The 26751-nt window shown below is 44.8% G+C and overlaps 1 protein-coding gene across 6 annotated transcripts in view; it reads left to right on the top strand.

The window, feature by feature from the left end:
- Window positions 1-26242, top strand: part of LOC120945304 (inter-alpha-trypsin inhibitor heavy chain H3-like) — a 166666-nt gene extending 140424 nt beyond the window's left edge. For all 6 annotated transcript variants that reach the window (XM_040359385.1, XM_040359383.1, XM_040359387.1 and 3 more), the window contains 6 exons: window positions 3428-3448; window positions 11718-11831; window positions 14271-14475; window positions 15779-15951; window positions 22169-22280; window positions 26012-26242. In XM_040359385.1, coding sequence (XP_040215319.1) covers window positions 3428-3448; window positions 11718-11831; window positions 14271-14475; window positions 15779-15951; window positions 22169-22280; window positions 26012-26153 — 767 coding nt within the window. In that variant the 3' untranslated portion in view covers window positions 26154-26242. The remainder of the gene's footprint in view (window positions 1-3427; window positions 3449-11717; window positions 11832-14270; window positions 14476-15778; window positions 15952-22168; window positions 22281-26011) is intronic.
- The last annotated feature ends 509 nt before the right edge of the window (window positions 26243-26751 follow it).

Here is a 26751-nt window from a genome sequence, read left to right as displayed (position 1 = left end):
CACCGTCACCGCACTGTCACCGCACTAACATCACCGCACTGTCACCGCACTGTCACCGCACTGTCACCGCACTAACATCACCGCACTGTCACCGCACTGTCACCGCACTGTCACCGCACCGTCACCGCACTGTCACCGCACTGTCACCGCACTGTCACCGCACCGTCACCGCACCGTCACCGCACCGTCACCGCACTGTCACCGCACTAACATCACCGCACTGTCACCGCACTGTCACCGCACTGTCACCGCACTAACATCACCGCACTGTCACCGCACTGTCACCGCACTGTCACCGCACCGTCACCGCACCGTCACCGCACCGTCACCGCACCGTCACCGCACTAACATCACCGCACTGTCACCGCACTGTCACCGCACTGTCACCGCACTGTCACCGCACTAACATCACCGCACTGTCACCGCACTGTCACCGCACTGTCACCGCACTAACATCACCGCACTGTCACCGCACTGTCACCGCACTGTCACCGCACCGTCACCGCACCGTCACCGCACTGTCACCGCACTGTCACCGCACTGTCACCGCACTAACATCACCGCACTGTCACCGCACTGTCACCGCACTGTCACCGCACTAACATCACCGCACTGTCACCGCACTGTCACCGCACTGTCACCGCACTGTCACCGCACCGTCACCGCACCGTCACCGCACTGTCACCGCACTGTCACCGCACTGTCACCGCACCGTCACCGCACCGTCACCGCACCGTCACCGCACTGTCACCGCACTAACATCACCGCACTGTCACCGCACTGTCACCGCACTGTCACCGCACTAACATCACCGCACTGTCACCGCACTGTCACCGCACTGTCACCGCACTGTCACCGCACCGTCACCGCACTGTCACCGCACTGTCACCGCACTAACATCACCGCACTGTCACCGCACTGTCACCGCACTAACATCACCGCACTGTCACCGCACTGTCACCGCACTAACATCACCGCACTGTCACCGCACTGTCACCGCACCGTCACTGCACCGTCACCGCACTGTCACCGCACTGTCACCGCACTGTCACCGCACCGTCACCGCACTAACGTCACCGCACTAACGTCACCGCACTGTCACCGCACTGTCACCGCACCGTCACCGCACCGTCACCGCACTGTCACCGCACTGTCACCGCACTGTCACCGCACTAACATCACCGCACTGTCACCGCACTGTCACCGCACTGTCACCGCACTAACATCACCGCACTAACATCACCGCACTGTCACCGCACTGTCACCGCACTGTCACCGCACCGTCACCGCACCGTCACCGCACTGTCACCGCACCGTCACCGCACTAACATCACCGCACCGTCACCGCACTGTCACCGCACTGTCACCGCACTGTCACCGCACCGTCACCGCACCGTCACCGCACTGTCACCGCACTGTCACCGCACTGTCACCGCACCGTCACCGCACTAACATCACCGCACCGTCACCGCACTGTCACCGCACTGTCACCGCACCGTCACCGCACTGTCACCGCACCGTCACCGCACCGTCACCGCACTAACATCACCGCACTGTCAGGGCACTGTCACCGCACTGTCACCGCACCGTCACCGCACTAACATCACTGCACTGTCACCGCACTGTCACCGCACTAACATCACCGCACTAACATCACCGCACTGTCACCGCACTAACATCACCGCGTCACCACACTAACATCACCGCACTAACATCACCGCACTGTCACCGCACTAACATCACCGCACTGTCACCGCACTGTCACCGCACCGTCACCGCACTGTCACCGCACTGTCACCGCACTAACATCACCGCACTGTCACCGCACTGTCATCGCACTGTCACCGCACTAACATCACCGCACTAACATCACCGCACTAACATCACCGCACTAACATCACCGCACTAACATCACCGCACTGTCACCGCACTAACATCACAGCACTAACATCACCGCACTAACATCACCGCACTAACATCACCGCACTAACATCACAGCACTAATGTCACCGCACTAACATCACCACCGCACTAACATCACCGCACTAATGTCACCGCACTAACATCACAGCACTAACATCACCGCACTAACATCACCGCACTAACATCACCGCACTAACATCACCGCACTAACATCGCAGCACTAACATCGCAGCACTAACATCGCAGCACTAACATCACCGCACTAACATCACAGCACTAACATCACAGCACTAATGTCACCGCACTAATGTCACCACCGCACTAACATCACAGCACTAACATCACCGCACTAACATCACCGCACTAACATTACCGCACTAACATCGCAGCACTAACATCGCAGCACTAACATCGCCGCACTAACATCACAGCACTAACATCACAGCACTAATGTCACCGCACTAATGTCACCGCACTAACATCACCGCACTAACATCACAGCACTAACATCACCGCACTAACATCACCGCACTAACAAAATGAATTTATTGACAGTGCACATGTCTGGTATATGTATACACACCACATATATAACAAGAGATATATATCATCTTGTTATGTAGATATATCTGCACAGGAACAAATTATTTTGTATATTTACTGGTTCCTGGAAGGAGGAGGGGAGGGGGGGGGAGAGGAGGGGAGGAGGGGAGGAGAGGTTTGCTTTGCATAGATAAGGGGCGGTAACTTCCTCTGACACTCCCGTTGCTATTGAAAACTGATCTGAAACCATTACACTGCTTCTACAGCACTGAGCATGTGCGAGGCTGAAATCCAGGAAGTCATACAGTCTGGCTTCATGATGCCCACACTTAAGATGGCCCCAGTCAATTTCTATTTTATAAAGTGTCTAAATGCTGTAACAACCTAACAAAACGGACCTTAGTTTACAGACTAACTGTACTAGAATACATTCAGCTTGTGTATTACAGGGGTATTTATATTTAAAAAGTTTTTTTTTTTCAATTTGTGGCCGGAACTCCGCTTTAACGTGGAACACTTATTGCTTTGCTACAAAACTGAGGTACTCTCCATTTGGGAGGGGTTATATAGGGGAGTAACTCAATTCTAATTGGGTTTGCCAGTGTCCAATCACCTGTGGTGACTATATAACCCATTAAGTAATTAAGGCTCTGTGTCCCGTGATGTATTCCCAAGAAAAATCCTCATCATCAAATTGTCTGGGGTCTACACGATTGTTATAAGCCACTGGTCATTGACCATATAGTTTTGATGGGTGCTTTCCTTAGATCATCCCCTTCGGAATGATTCAGAATACAGGAGTACTGGAGTTCCCTCAATCCTAGTATATACTATATACCATCACATATATGTAGCCTGTCACATTACTTTTGTAATGTAAGAACAATTGCATTTCTTTAAATCATTATATGTAAAGTGTCTTCTGTTATTAAAACTCGTTGTTATTTTTTTTTTTTAACAGCTCAGACACCTTATAACTGGGGTAAGGACATCATGAAGATTTAACCTTTGTAATCTATTTAAATATACTGGTACATTATAATGCATATATAGATAAACAGCTGCAATCTCAACAAATTTGGATTGCGGTACTTTGTATTTGCGGTATATTTGTATTGTATTGTTTTCTGCATATGATATCTTAAAGTGTACATAAATTTACTCACTTTTGGACAGATAAAAATAAAGTAGAAAGCATTTTGGGCCGGTTCCCACTGGTGCGATGTCCGAGATCGGATGTGATTCACACCGCACTGCAGTGCAAATCACATGCGATCTCTGTGCAATGCGATTTCAGCCATACTATCTGTATTCAAATCTGAATTTGTATTGCATTCGGACCAAACTCGCACAGGACCCTTTTTTTGGTCCGCAGCAGATCACACCCATGCGATCCAAATTTGCAGGTCTCACTGAGATATGCAAAGTGATTTGGGGGTGACACTCCAAGTAGTTAGCATAGAGTAGTGTGAACTGCCGCTGGGAGACATGCGATGCGGGAACCAGCAGTGGATTTGAATGGTTTCCACATCGCAGCAGTGTTATATCGGTTTATAAAAAAAAACTGTTGATCTTGTCAGCAATTCAGAGGCCCTCTTCGGCCCGGTTCACACTGGTGCATGACAAGTCATGCCCCATTAAGTGCAATAGAATCGTTCTAATAGGAGTGACTTGAGTCACTCCGACAAAGAAAAAGGTTCCTGCACTACTTTTGGTGTGGCTTTGCCACGACTTGCATTGACTTCTGTTAAAGAAGTCGCATGCAAGTCGTGCCAAAGTCACGCTGGGATGTCGGCTTCAAAGTTGCCGCAATGTGAACCGGTCCTAAGTTCTTAACTTGATCTAGACAAGAGAATGATTAGCATTTATGTTGTAGGGATCTGAAAGTGAGAGTGGTTGAGTACAATATAATATATCTAATATAAGGTCTGCACTGTAATAAAGGAGGCTGCTAGCAGAAAGGTTGATAAACAAAAACCCTATGGAACCATAAAAATAATCACCTGCAGCACCACACAGTAGACTGCACCAATTAGTCATACAGTATATCTATGTAAAGTGAAAAAAATCAACACAAATATAAATACATCAATCCTAAAGTGCAGTATAATATTATAATAAAGTAAATATGTGTAGTGCTACCCAGGGGCGTACCTAGAGCATTTGGCAGCCGGGGCGGATCCAATATCTGGCACCCCCCCCCCCCCCCCCACACGTTAAAATGTAAAAACACCTCACTGTGCCCCCTGCATACCTCTGCATCCTTCAATATCTTTTTGTTACTACTGTGTACCCCTCTCCACAACTGCACCTCTGGACCCCTTTACATTACACAGCCCCCTGCATCACTGCACCCCTTTTACATTACACAGCACCTGCATCACTGGACCCCTTTACATTACACAGCCCCCTGCACCACTGGACCCCTTTACATCACATAGCCCCCTGCACCCCTTTACATTACACAGCACCCTGCACCTCTGGACCCCTTTACATTACACAGCCCCCTGCATCACTGCACCCCTTTTACATTACACAGCACCCTGCATCACTGGACCCCTTTACATTACACAGCACCCTGCATCACTGCACCCCTTTTACATTACACAGCCGCCTGCACCTCTGCACCCCTTTACATCACATAGCCCCCTGCACCTCTGGACCCTTTTACACTACACAGCCCTCTGCACCCCTTTACATTACACAGCACCCTGCACCTCTGGACCCTTTTACATTACACAGCCACCTGCACCTCTGGACCCCTTTACATTACACAGCACCCTGCATCACTGCACCCCTTTTACATTACACAGCCCCCTGCATCACTGCACCCCTTTACATTACACAGCCGCCTGCACCTCTGCACCCCTTTACATCACATAGCCCCCTGCACCTCTGGACCCTTTTACACTACACAGCCCTCTGCACCCCTTTACATTACACAGCACCCTGCACCTCTGGACCCTTTTACATTACACAGCCACCTGCACCTCTGGACCCCTTTACATTACACAGCACCCTGCATCACTGCACCCCTTTTACATTACACAGCACCCTGCATCACTGCACCCCTTTTACATTACACAGCCGCCTGCACCTCTGCACCCCTTTACATCACATAGCCCCCTGCACCTCTGGACCCTTTTACACTACACAGCCCTCTGCACCCCTTTACATTACACAGCACCCTGCACCTCTGGACCCTTTTACATTACACAGCCACCTGCACCTCTGGACCCCTTTACATTACACAGCACCCTGCATCACTGCACCCCTTTACATTACACAGCACCCTGCATCACTGGCCCCCTTTACATCTCATAGCCCCCTGCACCTCTGGACCCTTTTACATTACACAGCCCTCTGCACCCCTTTACATTACACAGCACCCTGCACCTCTGGACCCTTTACATTACACAGCCACCTGCACCTCTGGACCCCTTTACATTACACAGCACCCTGCATCACTGCACCCCTTTTACATTACACAGCACCCTGCATCACTGGACCCCTTTACATTACACAGCCACCTGCACCTCTGGTCATGTCAGCTAAAAAAAAAAAAAAAAAAAAAAATTTTTTTTTTTTTTTTTTTTTTAAATCGGGATGGTGTCACCCCTCTAGTGGGTGTCACCCGGTGCGGCCCGCACCCCCCGCACCCCCCTAGCAACGCCACTGGTGCTACCCCTGTAGGAGCAGATTGAATTTTTGCCACTGTTTAATCCTCAAGCATCAAAGGGTATTTTCCACACTGCCAGGTGCACACACTCTTCCGCTCGTTGTCTTCAATAGCCAGTCTAGGTGATTTGTTTTGTTGTTTTAAATAAAGAACTTGGATAGGAAAGGGATATAGTAGGATACTTAAAATTTAACTATTCACACGTTAGGACAGTTTTCCTAGATCTGTGTGGCAGACTATACAGAATAGAGCAAAGTCCTTTTATTAGAAGGAATTTAATGGACCCTGCTTCAAGACACCAGCCGGAGTCCCCTTTAGCTTACACCCAGCAGCTGACTTCTAGCACCCAGAGGGGGACTTAGAAGCACCAGTCTCTGGGATTCTGTGCTCACAAGGCCCTGGTCACAGGTCACCTTCCTCAGTGATGCCAGACAGGATCCATGGCAATCTTCCCTCAGACAGCTCTCAGGAGAAACCTAGGTTTCAGCATTCATGGTTCAGACCCTCAGGTCGCCCACTTGAAGCCACATGCATAGCTCCCAACTGTCCCTGATTTCCGCGACCAGTTTTAAATTAAATTTTTTCTTTTGGAAATGTAATTTTGCTGTGGTGCTGTTATAAACACAGGAAAGATGTGCTACTTTACAGGCAGACTAAGGAGACCCCCCAGGCATGATATTTAAAGGAATTTTAAAAGGAATATTTCATTTTTATTGTTTTACTTTAAGCATTATTAACCACTTCCTTACCGGGCCATTATAAAATGACGCCGGCAGGAACCCTCCCTCCCTCCGGGTAGACATCATATGATGTCCTTTCTTCCCGGCAACCTAGGGCATGCACGCACGCCCACGGCACCGCTCGTGACCCGGTGCGCGTGCCCGGTGGCTGTGATGTCCGCCGGGCACCCGCGATTGCCAGCGACACAGATCCACCTCCTGTTAGAGGTGAGGAGAACGATGTGTGTTCCCAGTACAGAGGAACACACATCGGTCTCCTCCCCTTGTGAGTCCCCTCCCCTTACAGTAAGAATCACTCCCAGGGAACATATTAACCCCTTCAGCGCCCCCTAGGGTTAACCCCTTCCCTGCCAGTCACATTTACACAGTAATCAGTGCAGCTTTATAGCACTAATTGCTGTATAAATGTGAATGGTCCCAAAAACATGTCAGAAGTGTCCGATGTGTCCGTCGCAATGTCACGGTCACAATAAAAATTGCAGATCGCCGCCATTACTAGTAAAAAAATAATAAATAAAAATGCCATAAATCTATCCCCTATTTTGTCGACGCTATAACTTTTGCGCAAACCCATTAATATACGCTTATTGCGATTTTTTTTACCAAAAATATGTAGAAGAATGCGTATCAGTCTAAACTGAGGAAACATTTTTTTTTTAAAAAAAACATTGTGATATTTATTAAATCAAAATAAAAAAATAGTGTGTTTTTAAAAAAATTTACGCTCTTCTTTTGTTTATAGCGCAAAAAATTAAAACTGCAGAGGTGATCAAATACCACCAGGCGAAAGCTCTATTTGTGGGGGAAAAATAACATAAAGATTTCATTTGGGTACAGTGTTGCATGACTGCACAATTGTCATTCAAATTGCGACAGCACTGAAAACTAAAAATTGGCCTGGGCAGGAAGGGGGTGAAAATGCCCTGTATGGAAGTGGTTAAAATCACTGCTCCTGAATTAAAATAAAAATTACTTTTTTTTTTGCATTGATACATGTCCCCTGGGGCAGGACCCAGGTCCCCACTTTTTTTGGCAATAACAAGCATATAAGCCTTTAATCGCTTCAGCCCTAGAGGATATGGCTGCCAAATAACCGGGACACTTTTTGTGATTCGGCACTGCGTTGCTTTAACTGGCAATTGGCGGTTGTGCGACGTGGCTCCCAAACAAAATTGACGTCCTTTTTTTCCCACAAATAGAGCTTTCTTTTGGTGGATTTGATCACCTCTGTGGTTTTTATTTTTTGCACTATAAACAAAAATAGAGCGACAATTTTGAAAAAAATATATTTTTTACTTCTTGCTATAATAAATATCCCCCAAAATGAAAAAAAAAACAATATTTTTTACTTTTTGTTATAATGTATATCCCCAAAAATCTATAAAAAAAAAGAAATTTTCATCAGTTTAGGCCGATACTTATTCTTCTACATATTTTTGGTCAAATAAAATCGCTATAAGCCTTTTTTTGATTGCTTTGTGCAAAAGTTATAGCGTCTACAAAAGTTTTATGGCATTTTTATAAAAAAAATGTTTTTTCTTGTAATGGCGGCGATCAGCAATTTTTATTGTGACTGCGACATTATGGCGGACACATCAAACACTTTTGACACTATTTTGGGACCATTCACATTTATACAGCGATCAGTGCTATAAAAATGCACTGATTACTGTATAAATGTGACTGGCAGTGAAGGGGTTAACCAGTAGGGGGCGAGAAAGGGGTTAAGTGTGACCTAGGCATGTGTTCTAACTGTGTGGGGGCTGGGCTACGAGTGACACGACACTGTTTACTGCTCCTGATTACAGGGAGCAGAAGATCAGTGTCCTGTCACTAGGCAGATGACTTGTTTACACTGGCCTCTCCCCGTTCTGCAGCTCCATGACACGATCGCGGGACACCGGCGGACATCGATTCCGTGGGTCTCGTGGGCACGGTCACAAAGCTTGTGACGTAAATATATACGTTACTTTGCACAGTCGTGCCACTCTGCCAACGTATATCTACATGGCGCGGTCGGCAAGTGGTTAAAATTAGCACTTTAAATTTTTCATGTTCGTGTCCCATAGACTTTAAGGGTGTTTACACAATTTTTTTGCCTGTTTGCAAGTTCTCATGTGAACCGAACCGGGGGGTGTTCGGCTCCTCCCTAAATGCAGGGTCCTGGGGGCAAGGGAGCTCTGAAGATGCTGTGGTTAGGATGTTCGCTACCCTTGGGAAAATGTTATTCTAATAGTGCAGAACACCAAGCAGCAAGGCATGACTATGATAGAGATATCCACAACAAAGAAAACCAAGTAGGATGACTCAGTCCCTGGTTTGGCAAATATGAGTTCTGAGACTTTTAGGAAAATGATAGGCCCCGTACACACGACCGAGGAACTCGACGTGCCAAACACATCGAGCTCCTCGTCGAGTTCAGTGTTGAAGCCGCCGAGGATCTCGGCGGGCCGACTTTTCCCATTGACTAACGAGAAAATAGAGAACATGTTCTCTATTCGGCCCGACGAGTTCCTCGTCGGCTTCCTCGCTGAAAAGTGTACACACGACCGAGTTTCTCGGCAGAATCCAGCTCCGACCGAGTTTTAGAGATGTGAGAGATCCTTCCTATGGAGACTTTGAAGAGGGGATGGGTCTGAGTAATGATAACACACAATGGGGTTTATTTACTAAAGGCAAATCCTCTTTGCAAACCCACTTTGGAGGAAGTGCATGTGGAAGTGCAGTCACCGTAGATCTGAGGGGGACATGCAATGAAAATAAACAGCATTTTTGCTTGTACACAATTGTATGAAAAAAACAGCAGCGCTTCCCCTCATTTTAGATCTTTCCCTCAGATCTAAAGCGACGCTACTTCCAAGAGCACTTGCAGTGCACTTGTAGTGCAAAGTGGATTTGCCTTTAGTAAATCAACCCCAATGTCTATCTAACAGTGCAATGTCAACGAGGCAGTAGGAAGGTGAAGAGAATGACCATTCATGGTTCAAACATCCCTCTTCCCCTTTAGTTGCCCTAATCAAATTATTAAAGGGTTCCTTTATAGGATAGAAACGGGCCATGAAGAGTTTTGTTGAGAAGACTGATTGTGCATGCATGTCTGTCTGACTGTTCCCTAATGTCTATGGCCAGCCTTGTCTGAGGCCACGAATAAAGGTTAGTCCTAAGGGAGTCCTTGTACACCAAGGGAATTAAGTTAAACTCCAGAACTAAAGTTGAGAGTGATGCCGCGTACTGATGGACCATTTTCATTAGACGAACCGATCGTGTGTGGGCCCCATCAGTTTTTTTCCCATCGGTGAAAAAACGTAGAACCTGTTTTAAAATTATCTGATGGTTAAAAAAACGATAGAAAAAAACGATCGTCTATGGGGACATCCATCGGTTAAAAATCAACGCATGCTCAGAATCAAGTCGACGCATGCTCGGAAGCATTGAACTTCATTTTTCTTTGCATGTTATTGTGTTTTACGTCACCGCGTTCTGACACAATCGTTTTTTTTAACTGATGGTGTGTAGGCAAGACTGATGAAAGTCAGCTTCATCGGATATCTGATGAAAAAATCCATCAGACCGTTTCCATCGGATGAACCGATCGTGTGTACAGGGCATGACACCAGTGTTACCCAGTGTGGCCTGGTATAGTTCTATTTGCACTTTGGTGTAATGTGCACTCTGGGGTTGCAGGCACATGTGCTTGCAAAATATAGTTTTTGGCCGGTGTTGGTAAATGCATGATGCCAGCTTCCAGTGTTAAAACAGCTATTATTTTAACTTATGGATGTGCATTTCGATAGTGTTCTTTACAGGAATTATTTCCTCTGCCACTCAACTAAAGTACATGGAGGTATATGGGTTGATTTTCTAAAGAGGCACATGGCTGGATGGTGGAAGGCAGCACAGCTTTCCCGCATTCACTAAGCCAAGGGAAAATGTCCTTGCAAAGTGCACATAACCTTGCAAAGAAAACACTATTTGCCTTTATTAAATCAACCGCAGTATTGCATTTCTATAAAAAAAATATTTGGGGCCAACACTTGTTGACATCTTAACGTAATATGGACTATGCAATCTCTATAGCAGCTTGTTTTGGGCAGCAAGAGCCTAGATCAGTGGTGTCCAAACTGCGGCCTGGGGGCCAGATGCGGCCCTTTGCGTGCCTTTGTCTGGCTCTTGGGGCACTATTCCTCCTACTGGTACAAGACACTATTCAACTCACTAACACCAACTTTGGGGCACCATTCTTCTTACTGACACCAATGATGGGGTACTATTCTTTCCACTGACACCAATGTTGGGGCACTATTCCTCCCACTTATACCAATAATGGGGTACTATTCCTCCTACTGACACCAACATCTGGCCCCCCTACAGTCTGAAGGACACTAAACTGGCCCTTTGTTTAAAAAGTTTGGAGACCCCTGGCCTAGATCAAGACAAAAGATTCTCAATGACAGAGGTAAAAGCTCATAATCATTTAGTCCATGACAACTACTATGGTTTCCAATTAAGACCAAAGAAAATAAGACACTGCTAAATCACTGAGGTCGCTGGCCTGAATTGTAAAGCCATTAGTACCTTATTCAAACACCTCTTAATTGAGCAGCATTAAAAAATGCTTGTTGGAACTTTTCTGGCCTTGGAATCACCTTAGTTTCTTTATCATTATGGTTCAGAATAGCTAAAGATGTCGTCATTTCACTAGTCTTGTACAAAATGTGAATTCTTTGCTGTTTCTCCCTTCATAAAAGTCGTAGACCACTCTCTATTATATTGTCATAGGATTGTAACTCAAGAAGAAAGTTAAATTTTTTAAATAAAATTTATCTTAACAGTTGATTCTGATCCCCATTTTGTGATAAATGTTCCAAGCAAGAATGACTTTTTGTGCTTTAACATACAAGAGGAGCCTGGAGTGATATTGAATCTTGTTGAGGACCAAGAACTCGGTATGTTATACATTGTGTGTGATCTTTTGTCTCTGTTATACTAATGTCCACATAAAAATTCTGATGATACAGGTCTACTGATTGCTGCAGAGAATATTATGGAGAACTTTACAAATCACAACCGATAACCTACCTAGGTCTAATGAAAATCTCGCTGTTATAAAGCTTCATTCAAATTTTACACATTCACTTTAGGATGCATGGTGGAGTTCTTGTCCTGTTTGAAGATCCAAAGCAGCACAACAATTACTTACGGTTCCTTTTGGCTGCACTGATACAAATCATCTTTCATTAATGTAATTGTTGTGGGATGGGTTCTATTTGTTGCCATAGGTCAGTGATGGTGAACATTGGCACCCCAGATGTTTTGAAAATACATTCCCCATGATGCTCAACTGCACTGCAGCATGTATGAGCATTATGGGAAATGTAGTTTCAAACATCTGGGGTGCCGAAGTTCGCCATCACTGCCATAGGTTATAAATCCTTCTTATCTTCCACTTTGTTGCCACTGTATTTATTACAGGTACTTACAGTGCCTTGCGAAAGTATTCGGCCCCCTTGAACTTTGCGACCTTTTGCCACATTTCAGGCTTCAAACATAAAGATAAAAAACTGTAATTTTTTTTGAAGAATCAACAACAAGTGGGACACAATCATGAAATGGAACGAAATTTATTGGATATTTAGCTGTATAGAGAGTGGTATAGGATGGAGTAATCTGAACCCCTAGGTATTTCAGGCCCTCTGTTTTCTAGTGATAAGGGAAGCATTGCTGCAGATGTTGAATTTATGCATCCGGAATGTTGATAGGGAGAGCTACAGATTTAGCCGTGTTTATTTTATAGCCGAAGAGGGACTTGTATAGGTCGAGTTCCGCATGTAGGTTGGGCAAAGAGATCCTGGGTTGGATCAGGGTAAGTATGACGTCATCTGCAAAAAGTGCTAGTTTGAACTCCCTGCCCGCACTGGATATCCAAGTTTCTTCGAATGGATGCCGCCAGGGGCCCCATGCATAGCACAAACAGTAGCAGCGATAGCGTGCATCCCTGACGGGTCCCGTTGGCTATCGGAAAGGAGGGAGACTGTGCAAAGGGAGTTTTAACCTGGGACGTAGGGTTCGTGTAGAGGTGATGTATGGCCCGCAAGGAGGGCCCCCGGAACCCCGGCAGCTGGGGGGCAGGCTGGTGTGGAGACTGCATGGTGGAGGAGGCCGGCGCCATCTTGGAGGCCTCGCCGCGTGACATAGGCGGCGGTGAAAAGTACCCACGGAGGGTCATAGAAGAGCTGGGAGGCGGCTGGGACGATCCCTGCACTTTAGAGGAGCGAGTCCTCCTGGTGCCACCCATGAACGAGCGGGTACAATCCCCTAGAACGGCCGCGGAGCTGTGGGCTGTGGAGGAGCTAAGAGCTGAGGCGTCCATGCTGGGCAACTTCCGGTCACGCCCCGATCAGCGATTTTTATTGTGACTGCGACATTATGGCGGACACATCGGACACTTTTGAAACTATTTTGGGACCATTGTCATTTTTACAGCGATCAGTGCTATAAAAATGCACTGATTACTGTGAAAATGACACTGGCAGTGAAGAGGTTAACCTGTAGGGGGGCTGAATGGGGTTAAGTGTTTCCTAGGGAGTGATTAATACTGTGTGGGGGCATGGCTTGACGTGTGACGTCACTGATCGTCGTTCCCTATGACAGGGAACAGACGATCAGTGACACTCGCACTAGGAAGAACGGGGAAAGGTTTGTTTACACTTACCTCTCCCCGTTCTTCCGCTCTATGACCCGATCGCGGGACACCGGCGGCGATCCGGTCCACGGTCCCGCGGGCGCAATCACGGAGCTCAGGACCGGGTTGCGAGCGTGTCAGTTCGCGCACGACCCACGGCTAGGCTCTTAAAGGGCAACGTACCTGTACGTGATTGTGCCTAGCCGTGCCATTCTGACGACGTATATTGAAATTCATGTGGTCCCACAAGTAGATCAGGGTCAGACACATGGATAGGGGCGGCGCCCCTGCACCCAGCATCAGGGGGCGCAACTAATGTACAACCAAAAATTATGGCTGAAACTTAATTGAAAAGAACATAAAAAAAATATTAATATAAATATCTGCTATCTTTTCTTCTTTGGATTCCTCCAGTGAGTTAACATACTTAAGACATTTTTTTTTGTACACTTGAAATGAATAACTAATGTATTTTGCCTATTTTTACCGTTTTAGAATAAGCGTACACATATCTTTCCTGTCCTCATTTGCTGGTTTTCTGCCCCACAGTATCATCCTTTTATTACACGTGAACTGAATCGTATTTAAACCCTCCCACCTTGATATTTATATACAATTCAACCTGACCCTATCAGATTATTCACTTCATTCAAATGCTACTGGAATGGAATATTTTGACTCTTTATTATATTCTCTTCTGTAGGTATCGCTGTTAATGGTGAAATTATTGGAAAGAAGAAAACAGCCAATAATGTGATATCAAATCAAACCTACTTTGGAAAACTAGGGATTGTAAACAAAAAGCTGAAACTGAGAATTGAGGTGACAACTGAGACAATCACTATCATGATGGGTAAAAATAAGAAGGAATACACATGGGAGAAGAAAACCTCTGTCAAGAAGGAAGGGTATAGAAATTCAATTGAAACTTTTTTTTTTTTTTTTAAATCTGGCAGCACCAGCTTAAAAAATCTTAGCCCTAATTTTAACCTTACAAATGAAAGAAAACCTCTTAACCCCAAAAATTAATTCTAAAAAGGAAAAAAGAACAAGGAGTGTACCAGCCTTGAGTATTACCTTTGCAAAACTTGTATAAAGGATAACAATTAGTAATATGTCAAGCATATAGTGTAAAGTCCTTTGCATCATCCAGCAAGATCCGCTGCCCATTAACAATGGCGAGATGTATAGTACAAAACCACTGACGTGTTTCGAGGGTGTCCGCCCTTTTTCAGAACTTCTCTGCTCTGTTTTTTTCCTTTTTAGAGTTTCTTCTGGGTTTCCCCTGACCTGTTATGAGTAGCAGCACAGTTGACGTGGTGGTTTGATTCGTGAAGACTTTTTCATTCTATCCTTTCCAAATCAACTGCACGGCTATCTCCCAAGAGCAGGAGTTTTTGTTTTTTCTTTCTATTGACCCCCACAAATTAACTCCTGATGAAACGCCTAAGACAGAATTCATCATATGCTGCCCCTTTCCTCCATAGGAGCAACCATGCTAAATTTAAGCAGGCCCTACGCCCAAAGTTATCTATGCTTAGCTTAGTTATCCTTTAATTGACCAGATTAAAGTGGATGTAAACCCGATTCATGAAATTTGAGCTGAGCACATATATCTGCAGTATTTTGTTATCTCTTTTCAATGAGCGAAGTCTTATAGCTCTCTTCTGAATGGTTCCTCTGTTATCAGCCTGAAAACTCCTGACATATTTTTTGACTTTTTAGACAAAAGCAGCCTGAATCTTTTGTCAAAGGAGGTTGCTGAAATAGAGTAGCAGATAGCAGCTCCTATTACAAAACAGCTCTGAGAGTCTCTGCCTATGATGAGAGGGGGTGTGTGCCTTTCCTCCAATCAGCAATTTTAGCTATCTTGGCTGTATGCCCAGACATCACACTCTGTGTTAACCAGGAAGAGAAAAGTCTCCTAACAAAATCGGAACTTTCTAAAAAGTATATAAACGTGAAGACAGCAGATATACATATAAAACCTATATAGGGAGATTTGGTTAATCTCTGTATATCATCTGAGGCTGTTCACTTCACTGGGTGTATGGAGGGTTTACATCCACTTTAAGATGAAATAATGTTTGGGTGGCTTTGTGCTGCCCCTGGCAGTCCTACCACCCTAGATCATGGCTTATGTTGGGTATTCTGAAATTCGCACACTGTATTTTACTTTGTTATATATGTTTTTTTCTTTTATTATGGCAGGCTTAACCTGGTTGTCAATAAGAGAAACAATGTAACACTATCATTTGGAGAAGGGGCAAAATTTGTCATTCTTTTACATCATTTTGCGAAAGATGATTCTCTACACACAGATTTCTTAGGATTCTATACTTTGGATGATCATAAATTTTCTGCAGGCGTTCATGGATTGTTAGGTAAGATGACTGTATTTATATAGAGTTCATTTTTAATCAACTATTGTATGCAGACAAACATATATTAATCTATTAGCAGAATACACAGCTTGAATTTGAGCCATGGATAGCCATGACAGCCCCACCCGGCTCAATGATTTCAATCTAAAAAAATTAAGGGAGCCTGGTGAAAAAATCTCTGCCAAAAAGTGGCTGCAGCCAGTCAGATGCATTCACTGTTCAGGTAATATGACAGCGCAGGTGCTGGCTGTCAGAACACAACAGCCGGCAGGGGAGATTCCTTCATGTACAATGTTTGGCATAGATGAGGTAATCTATTGATTTCTCTTGTTCAGCCCTGTGTGTGCCTTAGAACTACATATCATCAGATTATTATCTCACATGGGTACACTACAGCGTACAATTGTGCGAGGCCTGTATTTGCCCACATAAAGAAGCACAGGTGTTCCATGCATTCCTGTGCAGGAAGTCCCATTCAGGTCAATGGAAATGCAGCAGATGTAGGGGCACAACTGCAGCTCTCAATCTGACAGCTATGTGGGTGCACAGTCCCGAACGCAGACAGTGTGCCTTCAGGGCCGCGCACCCGCACAGCTGTCAAATTGGGAGCATCAGCTGTGTCCATGCGTCCCAATTGTCATGAAAAGGACTGCCTACAATGGAATGCACCTTTGCATCCCTATGCAGGCAAACACGCCCCTTGTGTGGGTGTATGTATGCTTTAGTCTACTGCAGGGGTCTCAAAACTTTCTAAACAAAGGGCCAATTTACTGCCCTTCAGAGTTTAGGGGAGCCACACGGTGGCCAGTGGAAGTAGAACATTTCCCAGCGTAAGATGTCCCATCAATGCCGCATCATTGGTTTTAGTGGGAGCATTAGTGCCATATTGTTGGTATCAGGGGAGAAATAGTGCCATATTGTCGGTATCAGTGGGAGGAATAGTACCCCATCATTGGTGTGTGTGGGAAGAATAATGCCCCACCACTGGTGTCAGTGGGAGGAACAGTGCCGCATTATTTGTGTCAGTTGTGGAGGGAATAGCGCCCCAAGGGTCAGATAGAGGCAAGCAAAGGGCCACATCCAGCCCCAGGGACGCAGTTTTGATGACCACTGGTATACTGTATTAAAGGGAAGTTCAATACCAGGCATGTTAGTAGAAGTTTGGTGAGAGACGATTCGCGCTTTTCAGCCTCGTGCATTTCAGTCAGTTACAGCGTGACGAATGTGCTATCTCCATTACGAACGCTAGTTTTATCAGACCGAGCGCTTCCGTCTCGTACTTTATTCAGAGCATGTATGGAATTTTGTGCGTCGGCATTGTCCACACACGATCGGAATTTATCTCTCAAATTTTTTTTGACGGAAATTCCGACAGCTAATGTCCGATGGAGTCTATATACGGTCGGAATTTCCGACAACAAGCTCCCATCGAACGTTTGTTGTCGGAAATTTCGACTGTGTGTACGTGTACATTAGAGTGAACAATTTGGTGCCTGCTCTGCATAGAAACCAACCAGCTTCTAGGTTTAATTGCCAAAACCTAATTGACCAAGCTGAACTTAGAAGCTGATTCGCTACCATACAGAGCTGCACTAGATTCTGAGGGCCAAATCCACAAAGATCGTGCCTAACTTAATTTTTTCCATTTAAGTTACACTGCCCTAAAATTTCTACCTAAGTGCCCGATCCACAAAGCACTTACCTAGAAATTTTCGGCTGTGTAACTTAAATTCCGCCGTCGCAAGGCGTTCCTATTCAAATGGGGGCGATTCCCATTTAAATTAGGCGCGCTCCCGCGCCGGCCGTACTGCGCATGCTCGTGACGTCATTTTCCCGACGTGCATAGCGCGAAATTACGTTACGACGAGCTTTGTGGATTGCGACGGGTCAATAAAGTTGCGTCGGGAAAAAAAAAAGATACGGCGGGAGAAAAAAAATTCAAAATGTTTTAAAAAATCGCGTCGCTGGACAGAAAGGTCTGCTTTTACATGGTGTACTAACTTTACACCATGTAAAAGCAGCCCTAATTTTGCGTATGCAAACTTAAACTTACGGAGAAAAAACGAAGCTGAAAAGACACAAAATGCCCCCAGCGGCGGATGCGGTACTGCATCCTAAGATCCGGCAGTGTAAGTCCCTTACACATGCCAGATCTTCTGCCTAACTATGGAAAACTGATTCTGTGGATCAGTTCCATAGTTAGGAACAGGGATACGACGGAGTAACAGCAGTTACGCCGTCGTATCCCTTTTGTGGATTTGGCCCTAAGTGCTCCAGTTATAGTAAATCTCTTATCTGCAGCATTTTTCTGTGGGTTGAATGATGCTGTTATTCAACCCACAACAGCAGCACCACCTAGTGGTGAGAAGACTTACTGCAGAGGACAACGCCTGGAGATTAGGTGAGTTTTGCAGTGAGAGTATTTTTTTCAATAAGTCTAGGCCATTTAAAAAAAAAAAAAAAACCTTACCTGGAGTTGGTCTTTAAACACTGCTACAGGTGCTTTTTATTTAGGTTGATTTGTTTTTCAATGCAAATAGTTAACCACTTCAATACAGGGCATTTTCACCCCCTTCCTGCCCAGGCCAATTTTTAGTTTTCAGCGCTGTCGCACTTTGAATGACAATTGCGCGGTCATGCAACACTGTAATCATATTTTTTTTCCCACAAATAGAGTTATCTTTTGGTGGTAATTGATCACCTCTGCAGTTCTTATTTTCTGCGCTACAAACAAAAGAAGAGTGATATGTTTGAAAAAAACACAATATTTTTAACTTTTTGCTATATTAAATATCCAAATTTTAAAAAACAAAAACAAATTTTTCCCCAGTTTAGGCCAATAAGTATTCTGTTTATATTGATTGGTTTGCGCAAAAGTTATAGCGTCTACAAAATGGGGTATAGATTTATGGCATTTTTTTATTTTATTTTTTACTAGTAATGCTAGTAATACTAGTAACGATCTGTTTTTTCTTTTTTTTTTTTTGACTATGACGTTGCGGCGGACATATCGGACACTTTTGACACTATTTTGGGACCATTCACATTCATACAGTGATCAGTGCTATAAAAATGCACTGATTACTGTGTAAATGTCACTGGTGGGGAAGGGGTTAACACTATGGGGCCATCAAGGGGTTAAGTGTGTTACCTAGGGAGTGATTCTAACTGTAGGGGGAGGGGACTCACAAGGGGAGGAGACCGATTGGTGTTCCTCTGTACTGGGAACACACAATCGGTCTCCTTTCACCTGTTAGGACATGGATCTGTGTGTTTACACACACAATTTCACGTCCCTGCTCTGTTACTGGCAATCTCAGGTGCCCGGCGGACATCGCGGCCGCCGGGCTTGCGCACCATCTCCTGAGTGACACAGCAGGGGCACCCGCCCCCGCCCCCTAAGCGGCCGGGAAGCCCAGGACGTCATATGATGCCCGCCCAGGATGGGAGATCCCTCCTGCTTACGTCATTTGACACTGGGCGGGTAGGGAAGTGGTTAAACAACGAATTTTGTGGCTGCAACTCAATACATAGGGGTCTATTTATTTTTATTTTTATTGCTGTATTAAAGCCCCAAGCATTTGCACAGCCATCACAAATAATCATGTAAAATATTTATTTTCTATGATCATCTGCTTTATCTAGTGACCATAATGCGGTATTTTCCTGAAATACCACATTCAGGAAAATATTGAATTATGGCCACTAGATGAAGTTGATGATCATAAGAAGTAAACATATTACACAAATTATGGGGATTATTCATTAGCTGGCTGTACAAATGTTTGGGACATTGGCATAGCAATTTTTTATAAATGGATTCTATAACATATGCAAACCTGGTCATGTTAAGCTGCTGCTCAATGATGATGCACGATTATAGAGACTTTCTGTTCCGGTTCACACTGGTGCGATGGGGGAAACCCTGCGATTCAATGCCGGTTCCCCCATCGCACCTAAATCACACACTGGTTCACAATGAGATCTGCGAACCACTGGGGGTGTCAATGTAAAGTTAAAGACACTACCAGATTGGTTCGCAGATCGTAGTGCGAACTGTCAAATGTTGCAGGAATCGGATCGCCTGCGGTGTAAATGCCCATGCGATTCGATTCCAGTGCGCATCAATAAAAGGGTCCTTCACCAATTTGAATGTGATTTCAGCCATACAGTTTGTACTGCGGAATTCGCATCGCACAGACAATGCGGTGCGAATCACATACGATGTCTGTCATCGCACAAGTGTGAACCCAGCTAAAGGGCCCCTTTCACACAAGCTTTACGATCAGGTCCACTTGTCCGTTATTCAGGCGGGCCTGATCAGATGCTCGAATCAGCCTTATGGAGCGGTGGATGTCAAAGGTGACATGTCTGCTGACACCCGTGAGTGAAGACGGACCTGTCATCCGTCTGCTCATTGGGCATCAGCGGATCGATCCCCCGCTGAGCAAAGTGGAGTCTGCCGGGTGTGTAAAGGGAAATCTCTGAATATACAACTCAAACCATTGACTGTGGTTTTGAGATTCTTATTATTGAATCACTAAAGACTGAGAAAGGTGTTTCCTGACGTGATGTGTCTCAATTTCTGCTGTCCCAATTAGCCCTGGTTCATAATTTTGTATGGAGGCCGTTCACATATATGCAGTCCAGACGCAATGCGATTTTAGCACTGCATCACACTGATGTGATTTTGGATGTGCTTCAGAACGCATGGAATTGCACGACAAAAATCAAATAATTTGATTGTCTATGGAGGCTGTTCACATATAAGCAGTCTGAATGCAATACCATTTTAAAAAGGGTCCTGTATGTTTTTGGAGTGATGCTGTACAATTTTGAGCTCCATATAGTTGAACGGAAACTGTATGGAAAACGCATAGCTGTTCAAAGGCAATGTGATTCCATTGCATTTTTTAGAGGTCTGTTCTGAGTTTTTGAGCTGCCTTAGCCCCCATTCACATTGTAACGCCGCGTACGCGGCGTATTTTGCCGCGATTAGGTTACTTTTTTTTTTTTTTTTTCACAAAGAATTGCCATTGATGTCTATGGCCGAACGCCAATGCCGCCTGAAAAAAAGGGTCCGGGACTTGTTTTCAGGCGGCAGGCGTACGGCGTTTATGAGATGTGAACCATCTCATAGACATCAATGGCAATTCTCCCCTCCAGCGGCACGAGCGTCGGGCGTTTTGTCGCCAAGGTGTGAATGGAGCCTTAGAGAGAGAGAGGAGAGACCGCAGGCCATTAATAAAAAATGTAGCTGCATCCAAATTGCATGCAAAACTCATTGGAATCAAAGTCATTCACAACTGTGTCCCCAACTACACCCCATGATATTACACAAAATTGTCCTGTTCACTCTTCCAAAGACCTCCTGCTCCCTAGTTCCTTCTTCACATTCTCCCTTGCTCACCTCCAGGACTCCTTCAGAGTCTTTTCCAACCTCAGGAACTCCCTACCCCATACTGTTGTCTATCTCCTACTCTCCATCTCTTCGGGGAGCCATGTGCCACCTCTACTTAACAACTGAATGTTACTTTCTTCAGCAACATATCCCCACACAGTTATGCCCTTTTGCAAGTTCTCACAAGCAGGGTTCCTCCTAAGCCTTTTGTATTGAATTGCTTTGTAACTGTAGTGCCTACATAGGCGTGCGCAAGGGGTGTGCCAGGTGTGCCTGGGCACACCCTAATCCTGGGGTTGGCAACCTGTCAATCACAGGCAAGTGACAGGTCAACCATGATCCTTCCTTGCCAACCCCCAGAACCTGGAACGAAGAGCAGGTGGGGGTGGAATTTAGTGGAACCGATCTGTATTTTCCTCCTGCAACAGCTGAAAGTAGGCTTCTCCTCCTCTCCCTCTCGCTGACATTCAGCTGCCACAGGAGGAACTGTCCCTGTTCTTCTTCTTTTTGCTGCCCAGGACCCCCCATTGTTTCAGGATGGAGAGTGGGGAAAAGGCTAGTAAATATGTCACAAACGCATATGTGTTGGAGCTTTAAGGTGCACACCCTAATGCAACAGGCTGCGCACACCTATGAGTACCTATCTTTATTTTGTAAAGCACTGTGCAAAACATTGGTACAAGATAAATTCTGTATAAAAATTATTTACAAGAAAACCTGAGTATTATTAGTATGGAACTAGATCGGTGTACCTGAAATGGCCACTGACATACAAAAGGCCTTTTTATCATGGGGTCACATTTTCTTATTTTTTAGGCCAGTTTTTCCATGGAGTTGATTATGAAATTTCCAATATCCATGAAACCAAAAATCCCGATAAACCAGATGCTACAATGAAAGTGAAGAATAAACTACTGACAGTAACAAGGTAAGAAGAGATGTGTATAGATGAGATGCAGTTGAGTATAAACTCTGCAGTAGTTGGAAAATATGGAAATTATGGGTGGTGTAAGAACTGCTACCAATGTAGTGCTAGGTGCTTAGACTCAATGATCAGATCTTGAAAAGATGTCCAATTACCTGGCTCGGTCCATCTAAAATTAAATTCTAAATTCTATGCATTAAGATAAAAAGCCTTCTGTGTGCAGCAGCCCCCTCAGCCCCCATAATACTTACCTTACCCCATTTAGATCCAGCGATGTTGCAGGAGTGTCTCGGCTGCCCGGGACTCCCCTCCTCATTGTCTGAGAGAGCAGCGCTGTGCCGTTTGTTCCCACTGCTGTCAATCAAAGTCAGTCAGCCAATGAGGGGAGAGAGGGCAGGGCCAGGCCAAGGTTCCGTGTCTGAATGGAGTGGCTCTGCTCTGGTGCCCCCATAGCAAACCGCTTGCTGTGGGGGCACTGAACAGAAAGGAGGGACCAGGAGCACCGAAGAGGAACCTGAGAAGAGAAGGATCTGGGCTGCTCTGTGCAAAACCAACTGCACAGAGCAGGTACGTATGACATTTTTTTTTGTTAAAAATAACAAACAAGACTTTAGTATCTCTTTAATTTGCAATGGCCTGGTTATATATTTAGGTCTCTTGACATTACCAGTGAAATAAAGTACACAATAAAAAGAATACAAATTAACATTTACTTAATTGATAACATATGCAGGGTACAGAAATCTCCGGTTCTGTCCATCTAAGCAGGGATTAATTTACAGACATCTTCTGTGTACATCCTTGAGTTTTGATGGTTATGATGGCATTTCTCCCATTGTAAAGCCCCTAACATCACACTTTTTAATCTTGGTGTTTAAGTATTAAAAGCAATGGGGACTATTTACCAACACTGGAGAGTTCAAAATCTGGCGCAGCTCTGCATAGAGACCAATCAGCTTCCAAGTTTAATTTCCAAAGCTTAATTGAACAAAGTTAAGTTAGAAGCTCATTGGCTACCATTAACAGCTGCACCAGATTCTGACTGCACCAGTCTTAGTAAATCCCCTCAATGTCACAGCAGTAATAATGTCACTTCCAAATGTGGCACTCTAAGCAGCAGCTCCATTCCAGACACTACCGAATTAATACTTTAATTGCTCTGTAGTAAGCAAGACTATTGCTCTGTAAAATCTATTCTCGGCTTTGATGCAATAAAATATTTTAACTTAGTGGAGCTTGGGCCACAATTACACTTTTTAAATAAAAATACCCCTATAATACACAAGCTTAATGTATTCTAGTAAAGCTAGTCTGTAAACTGAGGTCCGTTTTGTTAGGTTATTGCAGCATTTTGAAAGTTTATAAACTAGCATTAGACCGTGGCCATCTTAAGTGTGGGCAAATGAAGCCAGACGGTAATACTTCCTGGATTTCATTTTGCAGATCTCGCACATGCTCAGTGCTGCACAAGTAGTGTAGTAGGTTTCAGGTCAGCCTTTTGTATGGGTGTATGGATCAGTATGCCCATGTGAATGAGGCCTTAGAGCATGGGTCTTCAAACTACGGCCCTCCAGTTGTTCAGGAACTACAATTCCCATCATGCCTAGTTATGTCTGTGAATGTCAGTGTGTTACAATGCCTCATGGGATGTGTAGTTCTACAACAGCTGGAGGGCCATAGTTTGAGGATCTCTGCCTTAGAGCTTGAACAGAGCTTCTCCCCACTGCCAACTAGGCGGGAACAGAGTGGAGGGGGAACAATGGAAGGATATATATACGAAGCTGCAGGATCCAGGGGCCAATTCGTTTTGTTTATTCGCTTTCTAATAAATTCACATTCACAATTCAGATTGGTCAAAAAACGATCGACCAATTTAAATTCTGTGTGAAGAATAGCTGGTTGTTAAGCAGTGGGCCGGGAAGCTTCCCAAAACAAATTTGAACAAAAACGAAATTTATCGAATTCTGAAACCAAACTTAACTAATTCCATAACTAAATGAAATTGGAAACATAAAGAGACTATCCGAAATGGAACAACATTTTTCCATTCTGCACATGTCTATTAGAAACACTTGTATATAACACAAAAAGACCAATGGATTTATGAATAATAGATAAAATCCAATGTACAAATGGTGTGTACATACCGTAGATGTAGTTAAAAGTGACACTAAACACTGGTTTAAAACAAATTTTATTCAAAAATGTATTATTAACTCAGTAAAAGTACAGTACCTTCTGTCGCTCTAAGGCCCCGTACACACGGTCAGACCAAACTGATGAGACTGGCCCGTCGGACCGTTTTCATCGGTTCACCTCTGAAGTGGCCGTACGGCCTGATATGTGTACACACCATCAGTCCAAAATCCGATCGGGTCAGAACGCGGTGACGTCAAACACACGACATGCTGAATAAAACAAAGTTCAATGCTTCCAAGCATGTGTCGACTTGATTCTGAGCATGCGCGGGTTTTGAACCAATGCTTTTCTGTACTAACCATCGGTTTGGTCCGATGGGGCAGCGGTCCATCGGTTCGGTTTTGAAGCATGTTTAGAAATTTTGGACCGAAGGAAACCAGACCGATAGCCTATACACACGGTCGGTTTGGTCCGCTGAAAATGAACTTCGGTTTATTCACATCAGACCAAACCGACCGTGTGTACGGGGCCTTAGCCTTCTCCAAACCTCCAAATTCCACTCTTTTTAGGAGCTGTGATCTGACTTTCTGTTAGAAAGTGGCTTTGTTAGTTTCCATGGTCCCAATGTATGTAGGAATGTAGTCACCAGGGATGGCCCGTCCATTAAGGGCGCACGGGAGCTTCCCCCCCATCCCCCCCCCCCTGGTCCCGCTGACTTGGACCACGGTAATCTCCAGTTCTAAGCCCCGATATACCCGCGCCAGGTGTCCGGTGTTTCCAAATCCTCTCAGCTAATTGTCCAAAATGTCCCTTGTCAGGGGAATGTTTTGGAGCATTCTAATTGGTCAGCGCTGTCACATGATCGGCGCCGACCAATCAACAGCTGCATAGCCCGTCCTGTCAGCTATGAAGACGCCACGTAAATGCAGAGAGGATTTCTAAGCCCCGTGCCCCTGGCGCGGATATACCGGGGCTTAGAACCGGAGATTACGGTTCTGTCTCCCAGCAGTTGTTAAAGCGGAGGTTCACCCAAAAACACAACTTTGTACCATCCAAACTAGCATACTAGCATCAGCTACAGTATGCCTTTTTTTGTGTGCTGTACTTACGGTTTAATCCGTAAGTTTCGTTTCAGACACCCGCAGGGAATGGGCGTTCCTATGAAGAGTGGAACATGATTGACGGCCGGCTATGGTGCGTCCCACGTTCCGAAAATAGCGGAGTAGGACTCAGCTCTTCGCGGCGCTATACGGCGCCTGCGCACAGACTAGGAGCTGACTGTTTAGGCGCCGTATATGTCCGCATCCTATTTCGGCTTTTTTCGGAAGGCATGACGCGCTATAGCTGGACGTCAATCATGTACCCCTCTTCATAGGAATGCCCATTTCCCGGCCGGAGTCTGAAACGAAAGTTACGGATTAAACCGTAAGTACTACCTTTATGGTAGATAAAGAATTTTTTTTTTAGGGTGAACCCCCGCTTTAATGCTTGTTAAAATAAACCAGCACAATACATTACATATCTTATCATGCATAAATGCTGTTATATAGGATTGTAGCAGACGTATAAGCTTATGTATTGCTTTAATATTTTAGGGGTTCACAAAAAGATTATGAGAGTGATAACAAGAATGGCAAAAAGGTCCCTTGCTGGTTTGTACACTCCAACGCAGAAGGGCTGATTGATGGCACTCATGAAGACTATATTGTACCCGATATCTTCTACATCGGAAATTAGGACATTTATAATCTCCCTCTTTTCTTCATGTTTTAAGGAATAGTTCTGCATATATGTTTCAATTGAATAAATATTTACTGATTAATGTACTCTTTGTGATATACAATTTTAGAAGGAAACATGTCCCCTTTACATTTACTGCCAAAGGAAATGCCCACCTTACTGATGGTCAGTAAAATCCCCCCCCTTTACTTTGATGGTTGTTAAAATGCTGCTTTTAAATCCGTGGTCAGTAAATCTTTGCCCTGTTCTTTGGTGTCCAGTGGAATGTCCCTGTTCACATTGACTGTCAGTAGAGCTGCCACCTTCAAATTGGGCGGTTGCTAAACACTGGCACCTTGGCAGTCCCTGGAGCGCCCTCTTTAAGATTATTGCTCATTAGTACAGCCCTATTTAGACTACAATGCCATACAAAAGCCCTTTCCATTAACCACTTGACCTCCTGAAGATTTACCCCTCTGCTCTGCGTTACTTTAAATGACAATTGCGCAGTCATGCAACGTTGTACCCAAACTAAATTTATATCATTTTTTTCCCCACAAATAGTGGTATTTGATCACCTCTGCTTTTTATTATTTTTTGCACTATAAACAAAAAC

This window comes from Rana temporaria, chromosome 7 (genome assembly GCF_905171775.1).
Source record: "Rana temporaria chromosome 7, aRanTem1.1, whole genome shotgun sequence".
In the NCBI taxonomy this organism is placed as follows: Eukaryota; Metazoa; Chordata; class Amphibia; order Anura; family Ranidae; genus Rana; species Rana temporaria.
The sequence above is the reverse complement of the archived record's forward strand: the minus strand, read 5'-3'. Positions and strand labels throughout refer to the sequence as shown.